The sequence below is a fragment of the Diceros bicornis genome, chromosome 29 (assembly GCF_020826845.1).
Source record: "Diceros bicornis minor isolate mBicDic1 chromosome 29, mDicBic1.mat.cur, whole genome shotgun sequence".
Taxonomy (NCBI): domain Eukaryota; kingdom Metazoa; phylum Chordata; class Mammalia; order Perissodactyla; family Rhinocerotidae; genus Diceros; species Diceros bicornis.
Window position 1 is genome coordinate 26,981,198 of NC_080768.1, and position 22,221 is coordinate 27,003,418.

Genomic DNA, 22,221 nt, shown 5'->3' on the forward strand with positions numbered 1-22,221 from the left:
AGATGTGACAGCAGAGAGACCAGTTAGAAGGTTATATACTGAAGTCTAGACAAGACATTATGGAACTTGAAACCATAATCAGAGCCGGTAGCACTGGCATGTGGACAGATTTGAGATGTGTATTTGCAGTTCATGAATATCAGAACCAAGGGAAAGAATTCCTCAAGAACAAAATGAGGATAATGGTATCTCTCACAGGGTGTTATCACAGGGAGTAAATGCATGTCAAGCATTTGGCATACTTGACACATGTAAGAGCTTACTAAATGTTTGCTACTTATCATTATTACTGTTATTTTTATTGTCAAGAATAGGGCCTGTATCTTGAGCAAAAAGAATTTTTCTGTTAAAGTTAAATTATACATCTTGTATAACTTTCAGATTGGAAGTCTGTTACTGCATACTGTGTGTCGGTAAAAATCAGAGTATATACACTCGCTTAATTTTTCGTGACCTTTGCTGGATCAGACAGAGACGGTTCCTAGGTTTTCCTTTTGTACTTAATAATACTGAGCCGTAAATATATGTATAAGTAGCAACATTATTCCTTTAAAAAATTGTGACTTAGCTATTTTTTTTAACGTGCTAACTTGATGGAATGGGACACTGAAAATCTTGTCTGCAATGTGGGTCTGTAATGCTTTTACCTAGGGACTATTTCCCTAAGAGTCAGTTAGTGATAAGTTACTTTAAATTCTATGTAGTTCTTTGAACTGACCTTAATTATTATTTTTAATTTGGGCCTTAGACACAAATAAGCAAATCAATTATAGAGATAATTATGATTACAAACTTTGTTTTGAAACAAAGCCCTTATGTAACCATGAGATAATGAATTCTCTTTATGTGTGAAAAATAATGCATAAGCTATTTAACGTTGTTACAATGGTGAATGACCAATTATGGTTTGTACTCAATAGAACAAGTAGAGTGTATGTTTTGAGTAAACTTTATATATACTTTTCTAAATTCCAGTAGTTTAAATAGGGGACTAATTCGTTTTGTGGATAAGAAAACCTCTGATTTAATAGTACATTTTAATTCAAAATCATATTAGAAGAGATGATTTCATAATTGCCACATAAAATGTGTCTTTACTGATTTTCACTGTTCACTCTTACCTCCTTTTATAAATGTGTACACATGTAAATATATTTTGTGCAAAATTGTGTTTTTATATGATAATTAAGAAAAGAGATACACAAAAAGAAGAAAAATTCCATAATCTTACTGCTTAGTGATTTAGTCTCTTTTTCTACCTATCTATATTTCAAATATATATATTTTTCTCCTATATTTTGTTTTATATACTTTTAATCTAAAAGATTGATTAATCTAAAAAACACCTTTCCATGTTGTTAAATTTTCTGTAATATCCTGTTTTCTCTTGTATATATGACTTATACCTTTTTTGGTGATTTTTTAAATTGTGAAATATACAAATTCTAAAATGCTACAGTTTTGTTTAAAAATAAATTTTACCATTTTAGCCATTTGCAAGTGTATAATTCAATGGCATTGAGTTCATTCGCAATGTTCTGTAGCATCCTTTTAATGTAGGATGATGTTATATTGTATGAAAAACCATCATTTATTTAACAGAGCCTTTCTTGTTGGACATGTAAATTATTTCCATGATTTTCTATAAATAATGTTATGTAAACATTCTTGATGCAAAATCTTTGTTCATATATGAATACTTTTTTAATGATAAAGTTTGAAACGTGATATTGTTGAGTCGGAGGGTATATTTGTTTAAGCCTATTGATGATAATGCTACATGGTTTCTAAAATGTAGTACCAGTTTATACTCACATTATCGGCATGTGAGCACAATTCCGTTTCATCACATTCTCACTTATACCGAGCATTTTTGTTTTACTTTATTTTATATTTTAGATGTAAAAGTTTTAGTAAAAAGTAAACACATTCTTTGCTATTTTGCTTCAAAGTTATAATGAATATTTTTTAAAATGCCAATTGATAAGTTAAAAACTATGTTATTTTACGTTTGTTTATTAGTGAAGAAAGAAAATTAGTTCTCAAACATTGTTAATGCATTGATCAGGGAAATGTGATTTTGCACTAACGCTTTCCTCAAATTGACTTAAAGAAGGAAAATTGTTAAATCTTCTTGGGTAAAGAAAGCACCTATGGCCCAGTGAAAGAGGAGGGTTGTGATAGGGGAAGAAGGACATTGAAGTTAGAGAATTAAGCAGAACTTGACATCCACAAAGTTCTGCAAACAGCATAAATGGCGATAGTTACATTAGGATGTCCTCTATACTTTTGGTGTTCCAGTTACTAATACAAAATTGACCTCTTTTCACCCAAAATTTTTAATTTGAGGGATATTTTCTATGGAAACCTAGTTCTGACTTTGTAATATATATCTGTGGAAACATGTCTTTTATTTTGGAGACTTCTTAGAGCCTACTTGCCTGAAATGAATGGATTTCTATAGATAGTGTGGAGGACATATGTTGAAATAAATCTTTTTTTTTTTTTTCTGTTGTCCACAAAGTTCTCATTTATTAGTTTATATATGCATAAAATAGAGGAAGATATGACTCTCTTACTGCTTTTTAGTTTTATTTAAGATAGCATTTTCTAATAACATTACACGGTAAGTAATGGCATGGAGGTAGTGATATCTAGCCAGTGAGACCTAATAAAATTTAAAGTAAGAAAGAAAGAATCATTAATAAAAGTATTAGCTGATAAAGAGAAAAATGCTAATATTTGCAGTTTCCCTTTTATTTTTTTAAACCCATTGCAATGTAGCTTGTAATTTCATCACTGTACTACAGTTACTTAAAAATTGTCAGTGGCTGGTTTTTCCCTTCTTCGTTGATTTCACTAAATCTTCATCATGCTGGACTTTGCATAATGTTGTTACCCTTTGACTTCCATAATGTTGTGCTTTCTTGGTATTTCTTACCTTTCTCAATGTTTACCTAGTCCTTACACCGCTTCAGATCCTTTCTGGCTCCTTTTTCCTCCTTTTTCTGTCTGAAAATTGTGACACTTCTTACCAGTGTTCTGGTTCAGTGTTTCCAAATGCCAGTATTCTCACTTGTTTGTCATGTTGTTTCCTCAAACTCAATAAGTCCCAAGCTTGAATTGTTTCACTTAACTACCCATTTCATTTAGTTTGGCCACCAGTCCCAAGAGTAGATATTTTGGCACTATCTTTAGTTCTTCCTTTTCAAATATTTTGTAACCAGACTGTCACCACATATTTCTGGTATCCAGACATTCCTCTCCAATTTCCCTAGTGTAATGTTGAGTGTTGTGATTTGTCTTAGATTTGGTTGTCAGCAGTATTTAAATAACCTTCATCTCTTAAAATATAGAGATGGATTTTATACATATAATTTTGTCTTGTGAAGCATGAAGGGAAAGTGAATGCCTTGGACTAGAGTCTTGTCTCATTCATTTTGTACTTCTAGCACAGTTGCCCAGCACATAATAGATGTTGAAGAAACGTTTTTTGAATGAACTGCCCAAAGACTAAAGGAAGAGCTTAGTTCTAAGTTATGTGAGATAAGAGAATCCATTTGAATGGCAGCCAATTTTTTTTTTACCCTTTTTGCTATAGGACAGTACTTCAATTGTTTATATTTGCTGATATTGTTAAAGGAATTCTAATGATTCTTTACAAAATTGATTTAATGTATAAGATATCTTCCTTCTTTTTTTTTTAGGTTTTGGAAGGAAGGATGTCGTAGAACACTTACTGCAGATGGGTGCTAATGTCCATGCTCGTGATGATGGGGGTCTCATCCCACTTCATAACGCCTGTTCTTTTGGCCATGCTGAGGTTGTGAGTCTGCTACTGTGCCAAGGAGCCGATCCAAATGCCAGGGATAACTGGAACTATACCCCTCTGCATGAAGCTGCTATTAAAGGGAAAATTGATGTATGTATTGGTAAGTACTATTTGATGATGTCTAAATTATAAGATCAACGTGATCGGTATAAAATTTTAAATAAAGGTTTACTGTTCTCTCTTGCTTTATATTGCAATGGAGATAGCGTTCCCTCAGAATAGGGAAAGAAGGCTTTATTACTTCTTATTCTTAGAAGCAGTCCTTTTCCATCAAAAGGGAAGTAGAGAGATGGTAATCTAAAGTTGGTTAAGAATGAGATTTACAAAATTAACTCTCCAAATGCAAGTCAAATGCCAGCTGGCATGGAACTAAATTTTGATGGATTACTGTTATCAAATTTAGTTAGTTTACAGTCTCTTTAAAAGACTACAGATTTTCCATCCTAGCCTCAATGAGAGCCATTATAAAGTACAAGTTATTACCGAATTGGATTACGTATTTGGATGCTTTAGGTTGATTCAAGAAAAGTCATGTAATACTAAGGCAAAGCCTTTTTCTTTATGTTGCAAAAATTGAACACCAGTACTTTTGTCAGGAATGGAAAGCTTTGAGTGAGTGGTTCAAAGCTGATTTCAAAATGTGCCATAGTCTAGAGAAAAAACAATTTTGAACAAAGTAGAACTTTTCAACCATTTTAAGTATTGAGATTATATGAAATTGTATTCATTCAGCATTTCTTTCTCTTTTATATATGTCTGTATTTTTTAAATTTTGCTTTATTGTAGAAAATCTTTCATTTTGAAATCTAAAACAAGCTTCTAGAGGACAAGCATAGTTTTTCTTGAGTGTAGCATCTATTTCTTGATACTCAAGGTAGTGGATGTTTGTTTAGCCCATGGCAGGTTGATTTGTCTTCCTGGATGACATCCATTTCAGTTTAAACAGTTACCTTTATGATAAAACTCAAATATATGTCATTTTTAAAGATGTAGTGGTGGTGCTGTTGAGATCTTCTCCCTCTTCATAGCCATCTATTCTAGCCTCCAATATGTTTTTCAGTTTTCCTCAAATTATTGCAATGCCTGCCATATAACTTCTTTATCACATTCTCTGTCATTATCCTTTGTCACTTCAACATCCATTGACATGACCTTTGGGTATCCTGTCCATTTTGATCTTTGACATCTTTCATTTTTGGTTGATTCTCCCATTTCCTCCTAAGTCTCACTAAACCATCCTGGGCTAAGTTATTACATAAAACTACCCTGAAAAGCTTGCACTGGTAATATAGTCTCTGACCACCAAACCTCTTAAGTTACTTGTGAGAAATTACTATGTGATAACTATTATTGAATTTGATATGTATTCTTACCTAATATTCTAGACTTTCAGCTTCCCTACCTTCATCCCTCTTGCTTCACCTTTTTTCATATCCATTGGATTTTTCTGTCATTAGTCATAGAATTTTATACAGTTGTCACCTTCTTGAAATATTGTCCTTTCTAGGCTTCAGTCTTCTGTATTCCGACCTATATCTCTCTGAATTTTTTATTCTATCAGTGCTTTTAGTATCTTATTGAAGTTAATATTCCTCTCCTCTTCCTCCTAATCCCCCTCCCAAAAGTACGTAATGAAAATGCTGCTTTTATCTAGGTTCTGTTGAAGTAAAGGACTGGATGTAGGACTTGAATTTTTCAAGAATGGATCCCCACAGTCCTCCTGTCCTGCAGTCCTCAGTAGGCTTTGGCACATATTGCTTTCCTTCTTTTTAAGTTCTTGTGCCTTATAAAAGTTGAGGGAAGGAGGACACCTTTGAAACTATAATCAAAATATAATTGAGGATACAGCTGCTATTAAAGTATGTAACATAGTTATAATGGGAAACAAGATTGGTTGTAGACCCTTCTGTACACTTAATTAGCTTTCAGGAGCCTGTTAGGAGATTTATTCTCAGGTATACTGAAACCTCTGATAGCTTATATATCATCTTTCTGAATTTGAGTATAGTTATGGAATTCTGAAATGTTTTTGTTAGGCAGATTTCCACTTTGGGACAACTGGGTGAAAGAATTGGCAGCCTTATTTTTTCCCCCCTTTTGCTTGAATCTGATGATTTTGAGAGATTAGTGTACACACTTAATTTTTATTTTTTTATATTTTTTATTTTTTTGTGAGGAAGATTGGCCCTGAGCTAACATCTGCCAATCCTCCTCTTTTTGCTGAGGAAAACTGGCCCTGGGCTAACATCCATGCCCATCTTCCTCTACTTGATATGGGACGCCGCCACAGCCTGGCTTGACAAGCAGTGTGTCGGTGCACGCCCAGGATCTGAACCGGCGAACCCTGGGCCGCCGCAGCGGAGCGCGCACACTTAACCGCTTGCGCCACCGGGCTGGCCCTCCACACTTAATTTTTAAAATATTTTTGCCTAGATGATGAAATGCTGGCCTGATTATTTTCAGATTAATCATATCTCTATATGTGAGATAGAATAGTGAATACATGTGATATTTATAAAGGTTGAGCCAAGCCACATTACTACTGGCTTAAGGGAGGCAGCAGGGCAGATTGCTGCAAAGTGCATGCTCTGGGCTTATATCTGGAGCTGCCCCCTCCCCCCCTCTGGTTACCAGCTGTACGTGAGATCAGGGGCTACTTACTTAACCTCCTTTTTTCGTTATATGTGTAATGGAAATACTATCCATTCGGGCACAGGGTTCTTGGGAAGATTAGCATGATAATACGTTTAAAGTACTTAGAGTACCTGGTATGATTAACATTAAATAAATATTGATTGCTATTATTAATTACTTTTGTTATTATTATTGCTAAGATCTCAACCTGAATTATGACTACTATGTGATATAGACTCCCTGGTTTCTCCTATTTGCCCTTTATTGACATTTTTTTAAAACGCTAATTTAAAAGTCTAACCCATGTGTTTCTTTTATAGATGTTATTTAGCTATTTAGCGTCAAGAAAAGAACAAAATACAGCCTGAGATTATTAAAAAAATAAACTTTAAATGCTTGTATAATTAGACCAACTACTTAAGACAGAGATCATGGAGTCCATTATAGTAATGTTGATGATATAATTTTTATGTTATATTTAACAAATCTAGTTTACTTTAGAAATCAACACTTTTTCTGCCTTTAGAACTTACTCATTTCTCCCTACTCCCAGATCTAAGGTCTCCAAAAAATTAAAATAAATGATGTTGTCTTTTCTGAATTTGTCATATGATTTTGAGACTATCTAAGTGTTAGTGCTTTGAAATTCCATTTTAAAAGCAAATTTAGACTCATCTTTTACAAAGGCAACTGATATAAGATCTGGGAGTCATAATGGACATTTGCCATATTTTTTGTTCTTTTCCTTTTTAAATTTTGTCTGACTAGTATCCAACTCCTTTTCTGATCTTGGAGATTTAAAACTATGGTTATTATGGGGAGGAACACTGAAGCATGTGGAGTCAGACTTTCCTTCTTTTTACCCCTTGGTTTGGTCACTCAGACCCCCCCCCCCCACCCCCCACCCCCGCCTCCTCTGTAATGTAGAATTGTGAGTACAAAGTCTTAGAGATACTAAAGAATCGCTCATAGCAACAGTTTTTTGCTGCATTGTTGGCAGTGGCCCAGCCTAATGTTCTTACTAAAAGACGAGTTGTATGTCCTTCTACTTGCTCTATAGTTTTCTAAGATTGGTCCTCCACTTTCCTGTCATTTCACTTTGAGGTAGGCACAATTGATTTCTGTTATTTCCAAATGAATATAATTGATACAGAGATCTTGAGAAGGTAGCTAAGTGGAACTTCTTGTATGAGGCCTCTAAACTTACAAAGAAATCTCTTGAATCTTCTATATAATTCCTACTGCCTTTCCTCTATCCACATGTATACCACACTCCCTTCTTTCCTTATACTCTGTGATTCTCAAGGGAGAAGGGGACAGAGCATGTTACCTTTGGAGATGACTTCTGCGTTCCTCAGCAAACAATTCCAAAGATAATAGAGGTACATGGTCTTGTATCAGTGAGTGGGGTTCTCGCTGTTTGGAATACCCCAACAACTAGACTCGAGGCCCAGTGAGCCAAATGAAAAATAACAACCCTTCTCAGCCAAAGTGGGGAAGACTGAATGAACAATCAGAATACATATCCAGCGGTCAGATAAACACCTGAATGAAAAAATAAAAATAAAAAGATCCCTCAGGGAAATTAAAGTGTAGTATGGAAGAAACTTCCTGGGACCAAAAAAAATGTAATTTTTTTCTAAAGTAAAAAATTCAGTAGATGAATTAAAGAAAGACCATATTAGTAGCCTGGAAGATCATATGTGAGAATTATCCCCTAATACAGAACAAAATGGTAACATGTGGAAATCATGAAGAAAAAGGTAAATAAATCCAGTTAAGTCAACTTATTTTAAAACCTTACATGTGATAGGAGTTCTAGAAGGAAAACAAAGAAAAAAAAACTGATGGAAGAGTTAAGTAATAATTAAACAAATGATAAATAGAGAAAAACCCAAGTATTGAGATTGAAAAGGCTCATGGAGTTCCATGGTGTATTGAAGAGAAAATACACACTGAGGAACGCATATATAAATACTGAAGTTGTCCAGTCAGAAAGAATACGTTGCCCCCAAAGGGAAAAAAAAAAAATTAGACAAAGGATTTTCCATTTACAACATTGAAAGCTTGAAGACAGTGGAATACCTTCTAAAGACTACTGGAAGAAAAGGGTTAGTCTGTAATTCCCTAGATAAAGAGCAGCTCTTTAGCTTTTTGGGAGTAAGAAAGGTTGAATAGAGCAAGTGGCATTATTTGAGAGAAACAAAGCTCCTGCCACTTGCTTTCTTTTCCTTTCTCTATACTTTCAAATAATTCTTGGCTTCATTTGTCTTATGAGCAGAGACTAAAGGGATCCTTACTGTATATCTTGCTTGGGAGCCCACAATTCAAACTGCTACTTAAAATCTAACAATCAAAACTTTGAAAAAATAGCTTCATTTTCCAGCCTTAATGGCCTATGTTATACTGGTTGGAGTCAGAGAGACCTGGGTCTTTGAACAAGTTACTTATTCTCTTCCAGTTATTAAAATGAGGGTAATAACTGTACTTCATGTAGTCGTTCAGAGGATTAAATGAGAGAATGCAAGTAGAGCACCTTAGTGTAATATCTGTGTTATAGATATTATGCAAGAGAAAATAGAGATCTCATGATATTTTTCTAAAAAAAGTCTTTAAGCAAATTGGCTTATTAGGAGAGATTAAGCCAACTATATATATATATAGTATCATTTAATACCATAATTAAAACAGTTGGCTATCAAAATGAACTAATAAAAACTATTAGTTATACTTCTCATTTTTCCCATCCTAATTTAGAACTTCAGTTAATTATTAAATATGTAGTAAGATTTCTGCTATTTTTTTCATTATTTATCATTTAGGTATTCTTTGTTATAAAATTATGTTTTATCTCTTCTTCCCCTTTCTTTGCCATAGGAGTGAAGGGCGTGCCTTAGCTGTGATCATTCTTCTAGATACAACTTAAGTTCATTCAATCAAATGTAGTACAGTCATGTATAGCTTAACAACGGAGACATGTTCTGAGAAATGTGTCCTTAGGCAATTTCATTGTTGTGTGAATATCAGAGAGTGTAACAGAAACCTAGACGGTATAGCCTACTACACACTGAGGCTATATGGTACTAGTCTTACGGGACCACCATGGTATATATGGTCTGTCATTGACCAAAATGTCGTTACGTAGTACATGACTGTATATTAACCTAGATGATATCCTGGTTCAGACAAAAAGTTAAAGCAGACATTTTTACAATATACAATTTATATAATTTGTATATAAACACACACACATATATATACAGGTCTGTGTGTGTGTGTGTGTGTGTAAAATTAGGTGGTAGATAACCCAATTGAATGACTTGTTAAATTGTGGGCTGATAAAAATGAACAAAGGAGTTATCAGCAGTATGGAGTTATCAGCAATAAGGAAGAGTTTGCTTTTGTAGTTAGAGGAATTGAGGACCATTGTGGTCTGCTGCGAGGAGCAGTGAAATAGGAATCAGGGGACGTGATGACTACCGTTGAATCTCCCATTAGCAAGCACTTTGATTTGTGACAGATTATGGGGCAGATTACTCTCTGTGCCCTAGTTACTTTATTTATCAAATGGAAATAATGGAACTGTTCCATTTATTTTTACCTTGTAGGAGTTTTATAGAGACAATATGAGATGCTAGAGTGTCATATAAATATAATGTGTTATAGTTGTGCTTTTAAAACTTCTTGTGATTATAAGAAGTGACATGCTGTATGTGATAGGCAAAATAACAGCGCAAAGATATCCGCATCTTAGTTCCTGGAATTTGGGACTATTTTATTTTACATAGCAAACAGGAATTAAGGTTACAGATGGAATTAATGGTTGCCTGTCAACTAACCCTGAGATGAGGAGGTTATCCTAGATTATTTTGGTAGGCCTCAAGTATCGCAAGGTTCCTTAAAAGTGAAAGACGAAGGCAGAGAGGAAGTCAGCGTGATGTACTGTAAGAAGGATTCAACCAGCCATTGCTGGCTTTGAAGATGGAGAAATGGGGCCATGGGCCAGGGAATGCAGGGGCCTCTAGAAGATCGAAAAGACAAGAAAATGGATTCTCTCTGAGAGTCTCCAGTAAGGAATGCAGCCTTATTAACACCTTTGATTTTAGCCCGATGAGACGGGTGTTAAACTTCGAACCTCCAGAACTGTAAAATAATAAATATGTCTTGTTGTTTTAAACCACTGAGTTCGTGGTGATATGTTATAGCAATAATAGAAAGCACTATAGAACATCTTACATCAGTTTTTCAAAATTTATTTGGATTTGGCATCTTCTGAAAAGAGTAGTAGAATGTTTCTGGATAAAATTAAAACTGCTTTCTTGATAATGCTTAATGTTTCAGCTGCTTAGGATAAGTAACTATTTGTGCTGGTAAATAGAGAAGAGTAATACTTGTATGTAGTCTTAAAATAATTATAAGATAAATTAATAAATATGTAGTAGACTTGTGTTTGTACTTAAATTATTGTTTTGAAGTATTTGAGATGTATGTTAAATGATATGACTGACACAAACTTTAAAACCAAAGAGATTTTGTATTAAATGAGGTGTGAAGAGTCCTTGTCCTTATACAGCTGTTTAGACTGAACATTTTGTTTGTAATTTTCATCATCAAGTGCTAAAAATTTGAAAAACAATATATAACTTGGCAACCAAATTGTTTCTTATATTTAAAAATGGAAACTTTATTGTCTTCAGTGTAAGGCATGATTAAATATTTAGTTTGAACTGAAGACTAACTAAAGTCTCAAGATTTCATTCTTGTCTGCCTCTAAATCACTGTTACCTAGGGCAGATCTTTAATATCTGTACTTCTGGTAAATCTGTTTGTAAAATGAGTAAAGGTAGTCATTATAAAGGTTTACTATACAAAGTGCTTTGAGAACAGTCAAACTCTAATGAGCAGTTTGATATGTAGTTTATTCGGTGACCAAGAAAATAAAGGGAAGGTGATGCTGAAGTCCCGTAGCTTCATTTCAAACGAGACTAGGAAGATGTGAGGGAATAGGTTAATGGGGGTGGGAAAAATGACAGTGTTCAGTGGTCGTTGATATTGTTGTCATAGAGAATTAAGTGCATGGCAAACTCTATTGGTATGGGGATCAGAATTTGTCCCATTAATGTTTGTTGACAGCTTTATTTACTTTGTATAGTTAGCTTTAGCTTTCCTTGAGAAAAGGAAATTTAGTAGGGAAATTCCTTGGTAAGAATAAAGCCCATAACTCTTAAATGTTAACTCTGGAAGGAAATATTTATTTGCTAAATTGCTGGTCAGATGGCCAACCAAGTGACGCTGGCTCTATCTGTCTGAGTTTACCCTCCCTTTTGAGTTATTTTATTTTATTTATTAGTTCTTGAGTGTCAGTTGTAAATTAAGGTTTTGTTGCAGAGAACCCATTTCCTACAATAAAAATACTGAAATTCATCATACAACTAAAAATATAGGTATGCCTTTATAAACATTAGAATATAAAACCAAACTCTTAATCTAAAGCTATATTACAGATATTCCTTTGGGTCATTTTTCTGCATGAGCAGAATTGAATGAGGCCTTTCCAGTGGTGAGTGCAGTGAAATTTGTATCTAAACTACTTTGTTTTCCTGGTGAGTCTCCCACAGGCAAATGTAGGTATTCTTTACTGCCTCAAGAACTTTAAGTTCAAAATTAATTGTCTTTCTTGAATATTTTTATTGATGATTGTGATTCTGATGTTATGCTGATAGATTCTCTTCTTGAAATATCAAACCATTTTTTTTTCCCCATTGAAAACTTTTACTGATTGATGTCTTACTTTATGGATTAAAAATTGCACAGGAATATGTCTTTGCTGATGTGTGCTTTGGAGACGTGGATTTGTTTCATCCAATTGTGGATTCAGAAGGCTTTACACCTCATAAATCAGTACATTGTACCTTATCTCCATCTCCCTTAATTGCAGTAGAGTTGGTCACCATTAGTTGATTGTGGTGGAACTTATTATGGGGCATAAATGTGTTTGATATTTGGGTGGGAGGTGAAGTTAAGCTTTTAAAAAGCTCCTAGCCTAGTATGAGCTGACGATGGCTAGCATGCTCTAGGAAGTCATCAATGGTATACTGTAGAACCCAAAGACTAAAATAGAAATTACAAAATATTTATTAAATTAAATAGAAAATACATTTTCTCATCCATTTCTTATACTACTGCATCTACAAATCTTTGCATAATGAGTTGATAAAACTTTTACATCGGTGCCTCAGGAAATCTTCCTCTTATTGTGTTGTCTTTGCTAGATTATTGTATTTCCCCAGTAAATCACAGATCTTAAAATATCATATTGCTTTTTATATTTGAGTCTTTTAAACTCTTTACGTAATAAAAAGCATTTATTATATATTTATAGCTTTTTATTTTGAAATAATTAGAGATTCACAGGAAGTCACAAAAATAGTACAAGAAGATTCCATGTATCCTTCACCCAGTTTTCCCCATTGGTTACATCTTATGGAATTATAGTATGTATCCAAAACAGGAAACCATATTGGTACAGTGTGTGTATAGTTCTGTGCCATTTTATCACGTGTGGAGATTCATGTGACTACCACTGCAATCAAGATACAGAACTATTACATTATCACAAAGATCCTTCTCATTCTACAAGACATCTATATCAATGGAATCATACAGTATGTGATTCTTGTGAGATTAGCTTTTTTTCATTGTGTATAATGCCTTCCAGATTTTTTTTTTTTTTAATTGCTGATTAGTATTTCATAGTGTTGAGTTACCATAGTTTAGCCATTCACCGATTGAAGAACGTTTTTGTTGTTCTTAGTTTTTGGCTATTACAAATAAAGCTTCTTTGAATATTTGTGTACAAGTTTTTATGTGGATATGAGTTTTCATTTCTCTGGGATAAATGCTCAGTGATTGCTGGGTCATATGGTAAGTGTGTGTTTAGTTTTTTAAAGAAACTGCCATACTGTTTTCCAGAGTGTTATATCATTTTCCATTCCTAACAGCAATGTGTGAGAGATGTAGTTTCTCAGCATCCTTGCCAGCATTTGGTGTTGTCACTACCTTTTATTTTAGCTGTTCTAATAGGTGTATAGTGATAGCTCAGCATGATTTTAATTTGTACTTCCCTAATGGCTAGTGATGTTGCATGTCTTTTATTTGCCATCTGTATATCCTCTTTGGTAAAATATCTCTTCATATCTTTTGCCCCTTTTCTTGAAATGGAGTATGATGCTGTATTATCTGGGATGCATTCAGTTGCAAATAAGAGAATACCTCACTAATAATCACTTAAACAACAAAAATTTATTAACTCATATGATAGAAAGTCTTACAAGGTCATAGGATTGACTCAGGAGTTTCAGCAGTGACTAGAAGGTACACCAACATGTTAGCTTTTCCTTCTTGGTTTCAAGGTGGTTGCAGTAGCTCCAAGAATCGTATTCTCATATCAGTATCCAAAGCAGGAAAGGAGGTAAAAGAAGGGCCCTTTTCTTCTTAGGACCATTTTTTAAGGGGAAAAATCTTTCCCAGAAGACTTCCTCTTAAGAGCCCGTTTTTCAGAAGTAAGGTACATGTTCACCCCTAGATTAATCACTGGCAAACAGAAATGAGATTATCAGAATTAGGCTCAATCATGATTTATCCCCTAGGTCTGGGCACCTTGCTTCCCAAATAAAATTGGATTCTCTTAAGTAGAAAGAAGAGGGAATAAGTGAGTGGATGATCAACTATGTTTGTACAGAAGAATAAGACAAATAAGGTGTAAGGCTCAGCAAGATAATGCCATAATGCCATATTGAAGTGCTGTGAGGCCATAGAGAAGGAGAAGAGCGTGTTTGAGGGAACCAAGAGGACTTCATGGAGAACGTGAAAATTGAGATGAGCCTTGAAGGATGGAGAGTTATTTTTATAAATTTGAGTGGGGAGAGTAGAATAAAGGTTAGGAGGAATGAAAAGATATCTTTGTTAATACCAGAGTATATAGTCCAATTTAACTGAAAAGTAAAGTCTTATAGTGAATTGTGACAAGATAATACTGGAAAGATAAATTAGTTCTATATAGTAGGGCATCTTGTTACCAGCCTGGATAGTTTTGATTTCAGGTCTTTAGTGAACCATTAAAGATTTTGGAATAGATCTAATGGTGATGCATAATCTAAGTAGAAAATAACTGAACCGAACCTCTCATCATTCTCACAAATGTTTTATGCCCTTAGATAACCTCAAAATTCCACTTTTACTTGCAGGACATCTACCATTTTCTTCATCTGAGTATTTCTACCTGTTTTTCAAGAGCCAAATCAAATAGCACATTCTCGGGGGACCTTTCCTGTACTTTAACCTTCAACATTGAACATTTTCTGAGCACCTACAATGCATTAATTGCTAAAGTAGATATTGACCTTTGTTTTTTGTTAAATTATTAACCATCTATATATTTAATTCTAATATTACAAATATGTATAGCTTACAATCTGCTATAGTGACTCATTCAATCTTCATAATGATCCTGAGAGGTATTATTGTCAACCTTTTACACCTTAAGAAACTGAAGTACCATTTTAAATTATAAATGATCTGTTTACATGTATATCTCAGTAAACTGAATTTTTTTCTTGAGATCTGTCTATTTTTGTTAAGGAAGATTCACCCTGAGCTAACATCTGTTGCCAGTCTTCCTCTTTTTGCTTGAGGAAGATTCACCCTGAGCTAGCATCTGTTGCCAGTCTTCCTCTTTTTGCTTGAGGAAGATTCGCCCTGAGCTAACATCTGTGCCAGTCTTCCTCTATTTTGTATGTGGGTCACCGCCATAGCATGGCCGCCATCAAGTGGTGTAGATCTGTGCCTGGGAACCAAAACCGGGCCACTGAAGCAGAGTGCACCAAACTTAACCACTAGGCCATGCGGCTTAGAGACGTGTCTCTTTTTGAAGTCTTTAGCTACATGTGCAGAGCCTTGCACATCATAGTAGGTATTTGGTAATGTATGTTAAATGAGTGATTGAGTAATGTGGATATGAACTGTGGGGCAGCAGTAGGTATGAACAGCCATGACGTGATCTTTGTGTCCTATGGTTTCCTGTGTAGTATCTATTTTCCTTATTCAAGTCAGAAGACTTAGATTTTGACCACTGAATGTTTTTCTGTTGTGATAACAAGCTGAATATTTTGTTTCCATGAAGGATTAGGTAGCAAGCATTTTAAGTGTCTATTTCTATTTGTTCCTATTTGTTGTTTTCAAATGTTTACTCATTTACCAGTATTTATGTGCCTGTTTTATTCCAGGCACTTTCCAGGCATTTAGATTTCTACATTGGTGAATAAAACAGGATTTAAAAATGTTTATAACATCAAAATAGATGGTGATATATTTGGCTTAAAAAAATAATGATTTGAAGATCTAATATAAACTAGTTAAGAGTATTTTAAGTAATAAAATTGATGTGAATGCTCACATAGATTCCTCTGATCTCAAGTGGGAAAATGTTCTATGTTACATTATTGGAAATCGAACAATTGAATTTTCCATAATCTTTATAATTTATCTGAAATGATTTAACTTTATTATTTAAATGTCATTAATCTAATAATAAATCATATGGTTAAAACCTTCTGATTAAATATAGCTACTCAACTCATAGAATTACCTTCGTGCTCTTATCGAATCCTGTTGATATGATAAAAAATTCTGTAGCCGGTGATTTTGATATATGGAAGCCATGAAAGCTGTATTAAAGGAACAACAATCCACTTTGTGTTGAATAGATTTGATTGGAAAAGTAGGAAGCTGGAAGCAGGATAGAAATTCTGGATCATAGGTGGCAGTAGGATCAGCTAGACTAGGAGGGTCTGGTATCATTTACAGATTAGAAGACCTTTGTAAAGGATCAGATAATATATGAAGTTATAATAAATACTGCATGTAAAATTGTCAGACTGCATGTCAAATGATTGAGTCGGAAACTCAGCCTTTCAGGAAAACCAAGAATTGAGACATGAAGATTCAAGCCAGCTCTAGGACTTCAGCAGCAGAGATTGGTGAACCTTCTCACTAGAATCCTCCCTCAGTGTTGAGGTGCCTTGGCTTCAAGTCCACTCTGGTTTTCGAGCCTGAGATATAAAGAATCCAATACCTCAGCTTGAGTCGGATGTTGACTCCTAATCAATCGTCTTTGGTATCAGATAAGTTTCCTAGTATGGGAGGCCCCCTTGGGGCCTCACCGCTACAAATAGGTGCCATTCCCAGAGAGCTATCTATAACCAAATGGTGAAGCGCACGGGGGCTGAGTGAGGGAGAGGAGGAAGTAAAGATGAGTTTGGTTTTGAATTTGGATCCCTTAAAAGATTGAGTAATGATTAACATTCTTTGAGCCATCTCATTATGCCTTTAAAGGATAACCTTAATACTGTTTCTGGAAAAAAAGTATTCTTATTACTTCTGTTCAACAGCTGTCTATAAACTTCTGATTTTGTTGTGTGCACGTGTGCTGCCACCCAATGTATCTCTTCTCACACACATGCTCCATTGACCATTGGACTTTGTTTACAAAATATAGGTTAAAATTACTGAGAATTTCAAGCTGGTGACAGAAGAGCATTAAACCAACTGCACAGATTATATGCCGTGATCAGATCACACCATTCTCCTCTTTAAAATGCTCTAAAGAGTTCTCATTACAGTTAAATAATATCTAAACTCCTTCTTGGGGCCCTATTTGATCTGGCTCAGGCTCCCGCCTACATCATGGACTTCATCCCTGTCATTCTCTCCTTTTCTTGCCACGTTCCAGCTACACTGGCCTTCTTTTTGTCTCTGGAAATGTGCCAGCTTCTTCCTTTATCAGGGTCTGTGCACTTGTTCTTTTTTGCCTGGAACACTTTTTTTCCAGATTTTTGCTCTTAATGTTACTTCTTTGTACTCTTGCTCTGACAGTGCTGTCATAATTTCTTGCCCTGCCCTTCTTGTCTGGTTTCTCTAACCATGTCTTACTTTACTAACCATGTTTCATTTCACCTCATAGTAGTTTTTACCTGAAATTATATATTTGTTTAATCATGTATTTATTTGCTTGCTTGTCATCTTTCTGTGTGCTCTTCTCCACTCTGTGCCTGAGTATAAACACAGGGACCTTGTCTGCCTTATTTTACACTGTATCCCCAGTGTAATATATCTCATGCCTACTCTCTGCCAGAACATCTTTGTGGTTTTAATTTGCATTTCTCTGATGAGTAATGTTATTGGGCATCTTTTCATGTGCTTTTTGGCCATTTGTATATATTTTGGGGGGAAATGTCTATTCATATCTTTTGTCCTTTTTTAATTGGGTTGTCTTTCTGTTATTGAGTTGTAAGAGTTTTTTTATATATTCTAGCTAGATACAAGTTCCTTATATTTTGCAAATATTCTATGTTGTCTTTTCACTTTCTTGATAATGTCCTTTGAAGCAAAAAAGTTTTTAATTTTGATGATTAGATTAATTGTTAGCATTAAAAAGTCTGCTTTTTCTTTTGTTGTTTATGCTTTGGTGTCATGTCGAAGAATCCATTACCAAATCCCAAGTTATAAAGATTTAACCCTATGTTTTCTTCTAGGAGTTTTATAGTTTTAGCTTTTACATTTAGGTCCATTTGGAGTTAATATTTGTTTATGATGTGAGGTAAAGCGTCTGACTTCATTCCTTTGCAAGTGGGTATCCAGTTTTCCCATCTAGTTGCTCATAATTTTTTTTTTTTTTTGTGAGGAAGATCAGCCCTGAGCTGACATCCATGCCAATCCTCCTCTTTTTGCCAAGGAAGACTGACCCTGAGCTAACATCCATGCCCCTCTTCCTCCACTTCATGTGGGACACCGCCACAGCATGGCCTGACAAGCAGTGTATTGTTGTGCGCGTGGGATCCGAACACGGGCTACTAGCAGCTGAGCGTGCGTACTTAACCACTACGCCACGGGGCCGGCTCCTATCTAGTTGCTCATAATATTTTTTATAATCCCTTTTGTTTCTGTAAGCTTGGTAATAATATACCCTTTTCTTTCATATGTGATGCTAGTTATTTGAATTGTCTTCCTTTTTTTTCTGTGTCCATTTAGCTAAAAATTTGTCAGTTTACATTAGTGTGTGCATCTAGAGTTCCTTCCTTTTTCTTGTTGTTTGGTGTTCCATTGTATGGATGTAACACAGTTGGTGGATGTTTGGGTTGTTTCCAGTTTGTGGCTGTCACGAGGAAGGCTGCTGTGAACATTGGTGTATAGGTCTTGGTGTGGACATACTATTTTATTTCTCTTGAGTGAGTGCCTAGGAGGGGGATTGTTGGGTAGAATGATAAGTGTATGTTGAACTTTATAAGAAGCTGCATCTCTCTAATAGCTGAATGTTTTGAGTATATTTTTATGTACTTATTGATCATTTATGTATATTGTTTTGTGAGGTATCTGTTCAGATCTTCTGACCATTTTTTTAATATTGTTATTGAGTTGTGAGAATTCTTTTTGTTTTATGGATATGAGTTTTTGTTGGATGTGTGTATTGTGAATGTTTTCTCCCAACCTTCGCTTTGTCTTTTATTTTCTTAATGGTGTCTTTAGGTAAGCAGAGATTTTTCGTTTTGGCAAAGTCCAATTTGTCCATTAAAATAGGAAAAATATTTGATGTCTCCCCAGCATTGGAATAATAAGGTAAGATTTCTGTTAGACAATTATTCTTAGGTAAAAACAGTTTCTAATGAAATAAAATTATAGTTTAAATTATATTGCAGAAATGAAGGAAAGCAGTTTTTGGTTTAAGAGTCTCTGCTTAAAGTGCTTTATAACAACTTGTTTGGAATATATTTTTAAAAATTAATTGAAAGAATAAGCTACTCCATAACGAAAAGTTGAATATATTATATGGCTCATTTTTAAGATTTAAGAGTAAAAGTCAGGTAGACCTTGTTAAATTAGAAAATAATTATCTAAAATATGCATGGTTATTTCTGAGGTAACATTATTTACCCCTGTTATTTGCAAGTATATTTCTAGAATTTAGCACAACAGTAAGCTTTTTAAAAGCTTGCTGCCTAAAATGTTTCTGTAAAGGAAGACTCATTAATTCCTAATACTTAAACGTTTTTTTGGTTTGTGCTTTCCCAAGATTAAGACACATAGATGTTCTTTGAATTGTTTTTTCACGTCATTGGCTTTGGTAGAATTCTCAAAGCTTTCCATATTCCCACAATATTGAGACAGGAAATATGAGCAGTTTAATTATCCAAGACTGGTCTTTATAGTTCTGGTCTAGTCTAAACCTCCAGTTCTTGTTGGCATCTAGAAGTAGAGTAGTCCTCTGTTCACTGAATATGTTTACTTTTTTTTTTTTTCCCAACAAAATGTGAGTGGGAGCAAAATATATATCTTCTGAGCAGAAGTGTTAAGAATCAGAGCCTAGTTTACCATATTTTATTTTTCCCTACCTTGGTTATTTAGGGATCACATTTTAACATAGAGTCCTCTTCAGCCTGGGCCTGTGAGTGAGGGAACTTCCCTGCTGTCAGTTTCTCAACTTGTAGTGCAAGCAAGAAATAAACATATTTTGCTAAGCCTATGAAATGCTGGAGCACTTTGTTACTGCAACATAACCTAGACTACCTTGACTGTAACACTCTATGAAATTGAGTTCATAAATAAAAATAAATAATAAAGAAATGATTATTTAAGAAGAATAACTTGTCTGTTTGGTTGCCATTAAGGAGAAAAATATCTTGGAGCTGATCTTCAAGTGAACCATGGTCATAAACACAGTTTACAATACCTTCGTACTTGATAATTAGTGTATACAGTTGGTACTTGCATAGTGATGAATTAAATTAAAATTTCTGCGTCAAAATGTATTTACTTTCTAATGTAGCTATAGGGCCAGGTGACAGTCTCTTACACTGAATCAGGTAAGGTGTGAACTTGAGCATGCTCCAAATCAGTTAGTGCTTTGTTACAGTTCCTATAGTATTTTGCTTAAATCTCACTTGGTTCTTCTTGCCTGATAGATTGTTAGTTTTCTGTGGTAGGGAACTAATGATAATCTTCTTGTTCACTCTTGTATTCTTGTTGCCTATCAGTGGTATCTAATTAATATACTCAAGAAATGTGTATGGAATGGTAAAGCAATTCACAAGAAGATGGTTTTGTTCTATCTGGCTTTTTTGCGTTAGTCTGTGTTACTGTGGGTAAGGAAGCTGAGTAATTTTCTACTTCTTGATTAGGTGATATTTTGAGGTTCTTTTATTTTAAAGTAATGTGAGTTTGCAGTATGTCCGACACCTCCATATTCATATACAAATATAAAACACATTTTATAGTCAGATATAAATTATATTTAGATTATCTGCCATTTGTCCAATCATTGCTATTCTTCCATTAGGATGGGTTGTTGAATATTGATTGTAATCATGCTTTGACTTCTGGTTATAGTGGATTTTCTGTGACGAATGGGCAGTTAAACATTTATTGTTGTTCCTTGTAGATTAAACCCTTGAGGTGCTCCTGTCAGGAGCTGAGGAATTGAGGTAAGGAGGGGGGACAAAGAAAAAAGTGATGGTGGTAAATTTACCAAAAATTGTTGTGAATGGATGATCCATAATAAAGTGTTTTCCCTTGAGGCAGCTCAAAGTACTTTGCCAAAAAATTTCACTGATACTTATATCCCATGCAAGAGGCAGATGATTCAGATTACTTACCATTTTATCAGTGAAGAAAGGAGAGAGTTGTTACTTTGCCATGGTCTGTAGAGCTGATGATATAAAGTTGTTATAATAGAACTGTTTTCTTGATTGAGAACTGAGAGTTCTTTCCTCCTAGTGGAATTTATTTAAAAATACATTTTAAGCATAAAAAATTAATTTTATTTTTTAAGTCTGCCAATGAATTCTTCTTTATTCTTAGTTTAGTTTTTTAGATCATCTAATACTTAGCAAATTGAAAGTGGTAAATAATCTTCACCTAGCTTTACAAAAAATCGAAAAACAAAAAAACCCCAAAAAACAAAATCTTAAGATAACCTACCAAAATTTAAGCCAAGTTTTTATTGTTATAACTCACTCCTAAAGTAATATCCCTCTCATAATTTCCTTGTAACTCCATTTTATATATCTGCTATCTAGAGAGATATATTTACTTTGCTTGTACAAACTCTATTGTAGTTTAAATTACCTGATCACTTCCATGGTTGCCTGTCCTCGGATGTAGTTAAAAGTCCTGGAACTTGGAGAGGCTTGATATTGGGAGCTGGGGAGCAGAGGGTGGGATCATGGTTGGACTGCTTCTGGTACCTTCTTTTCTCCTGTTATTTTAAATATAGTATATTGAAGATTAACACTTTTCTGGTTTTGTCTTAACAGTATCATTAGAAGTAGGAGATCTTCATTGAAGAAAAATTAGAAAATATTCTGATAACAACTGTCACACCTTGTTTTCTGTTTATTTAGACCTATGCTGTCCCATATTGTAGCCATTAAATGAAAATTAGTTAAAATCTTAAAAATTAAAAATTTAGTTCTCAATTGAACTAGTCACATTTCAAGTGCTTAATAACCATATCTGGCTGTTGGTTATCATATTAGAGAGTGCAGATATAGGAATTTCCATTATTGCAGAAAGTTCTGTTAGACAAGGCTGTTAGACTCAGTGTACCTGTTTGCATAGTTCTTTTTAAATAAAAATGGGATCATTCAATACATACTGTTTTGTTTTCTCATTTTTTCACTTCTTGTTGTGAATATATTTCATTA

General features: G+C 34.4%; 1 protein-coding gene across 2 annotated transcripts in view; it reads left to right on the forward strand.

Moving 5' to 3' along the window:
- Window positions 1-22,221, forward strand: part of TNKS (tankyrase) — a 214,256-nt gene that overhangs the window by 25,945 nt on the left and 166,090 nt on the right. For both annotated transcript variants that reach the window (XM_058525140.1, XM_058525141.1), the window contains exon 2: window positions 3,708-3,932. In XM_058525140.1, coding sequence (XP_058381123.1) covers window positions 3,708-3,932 — 225 coding nt within the window. The remainder of the gene's footprint in view (window positions 1-3,707; window positions 3,933-22,221) is intronic.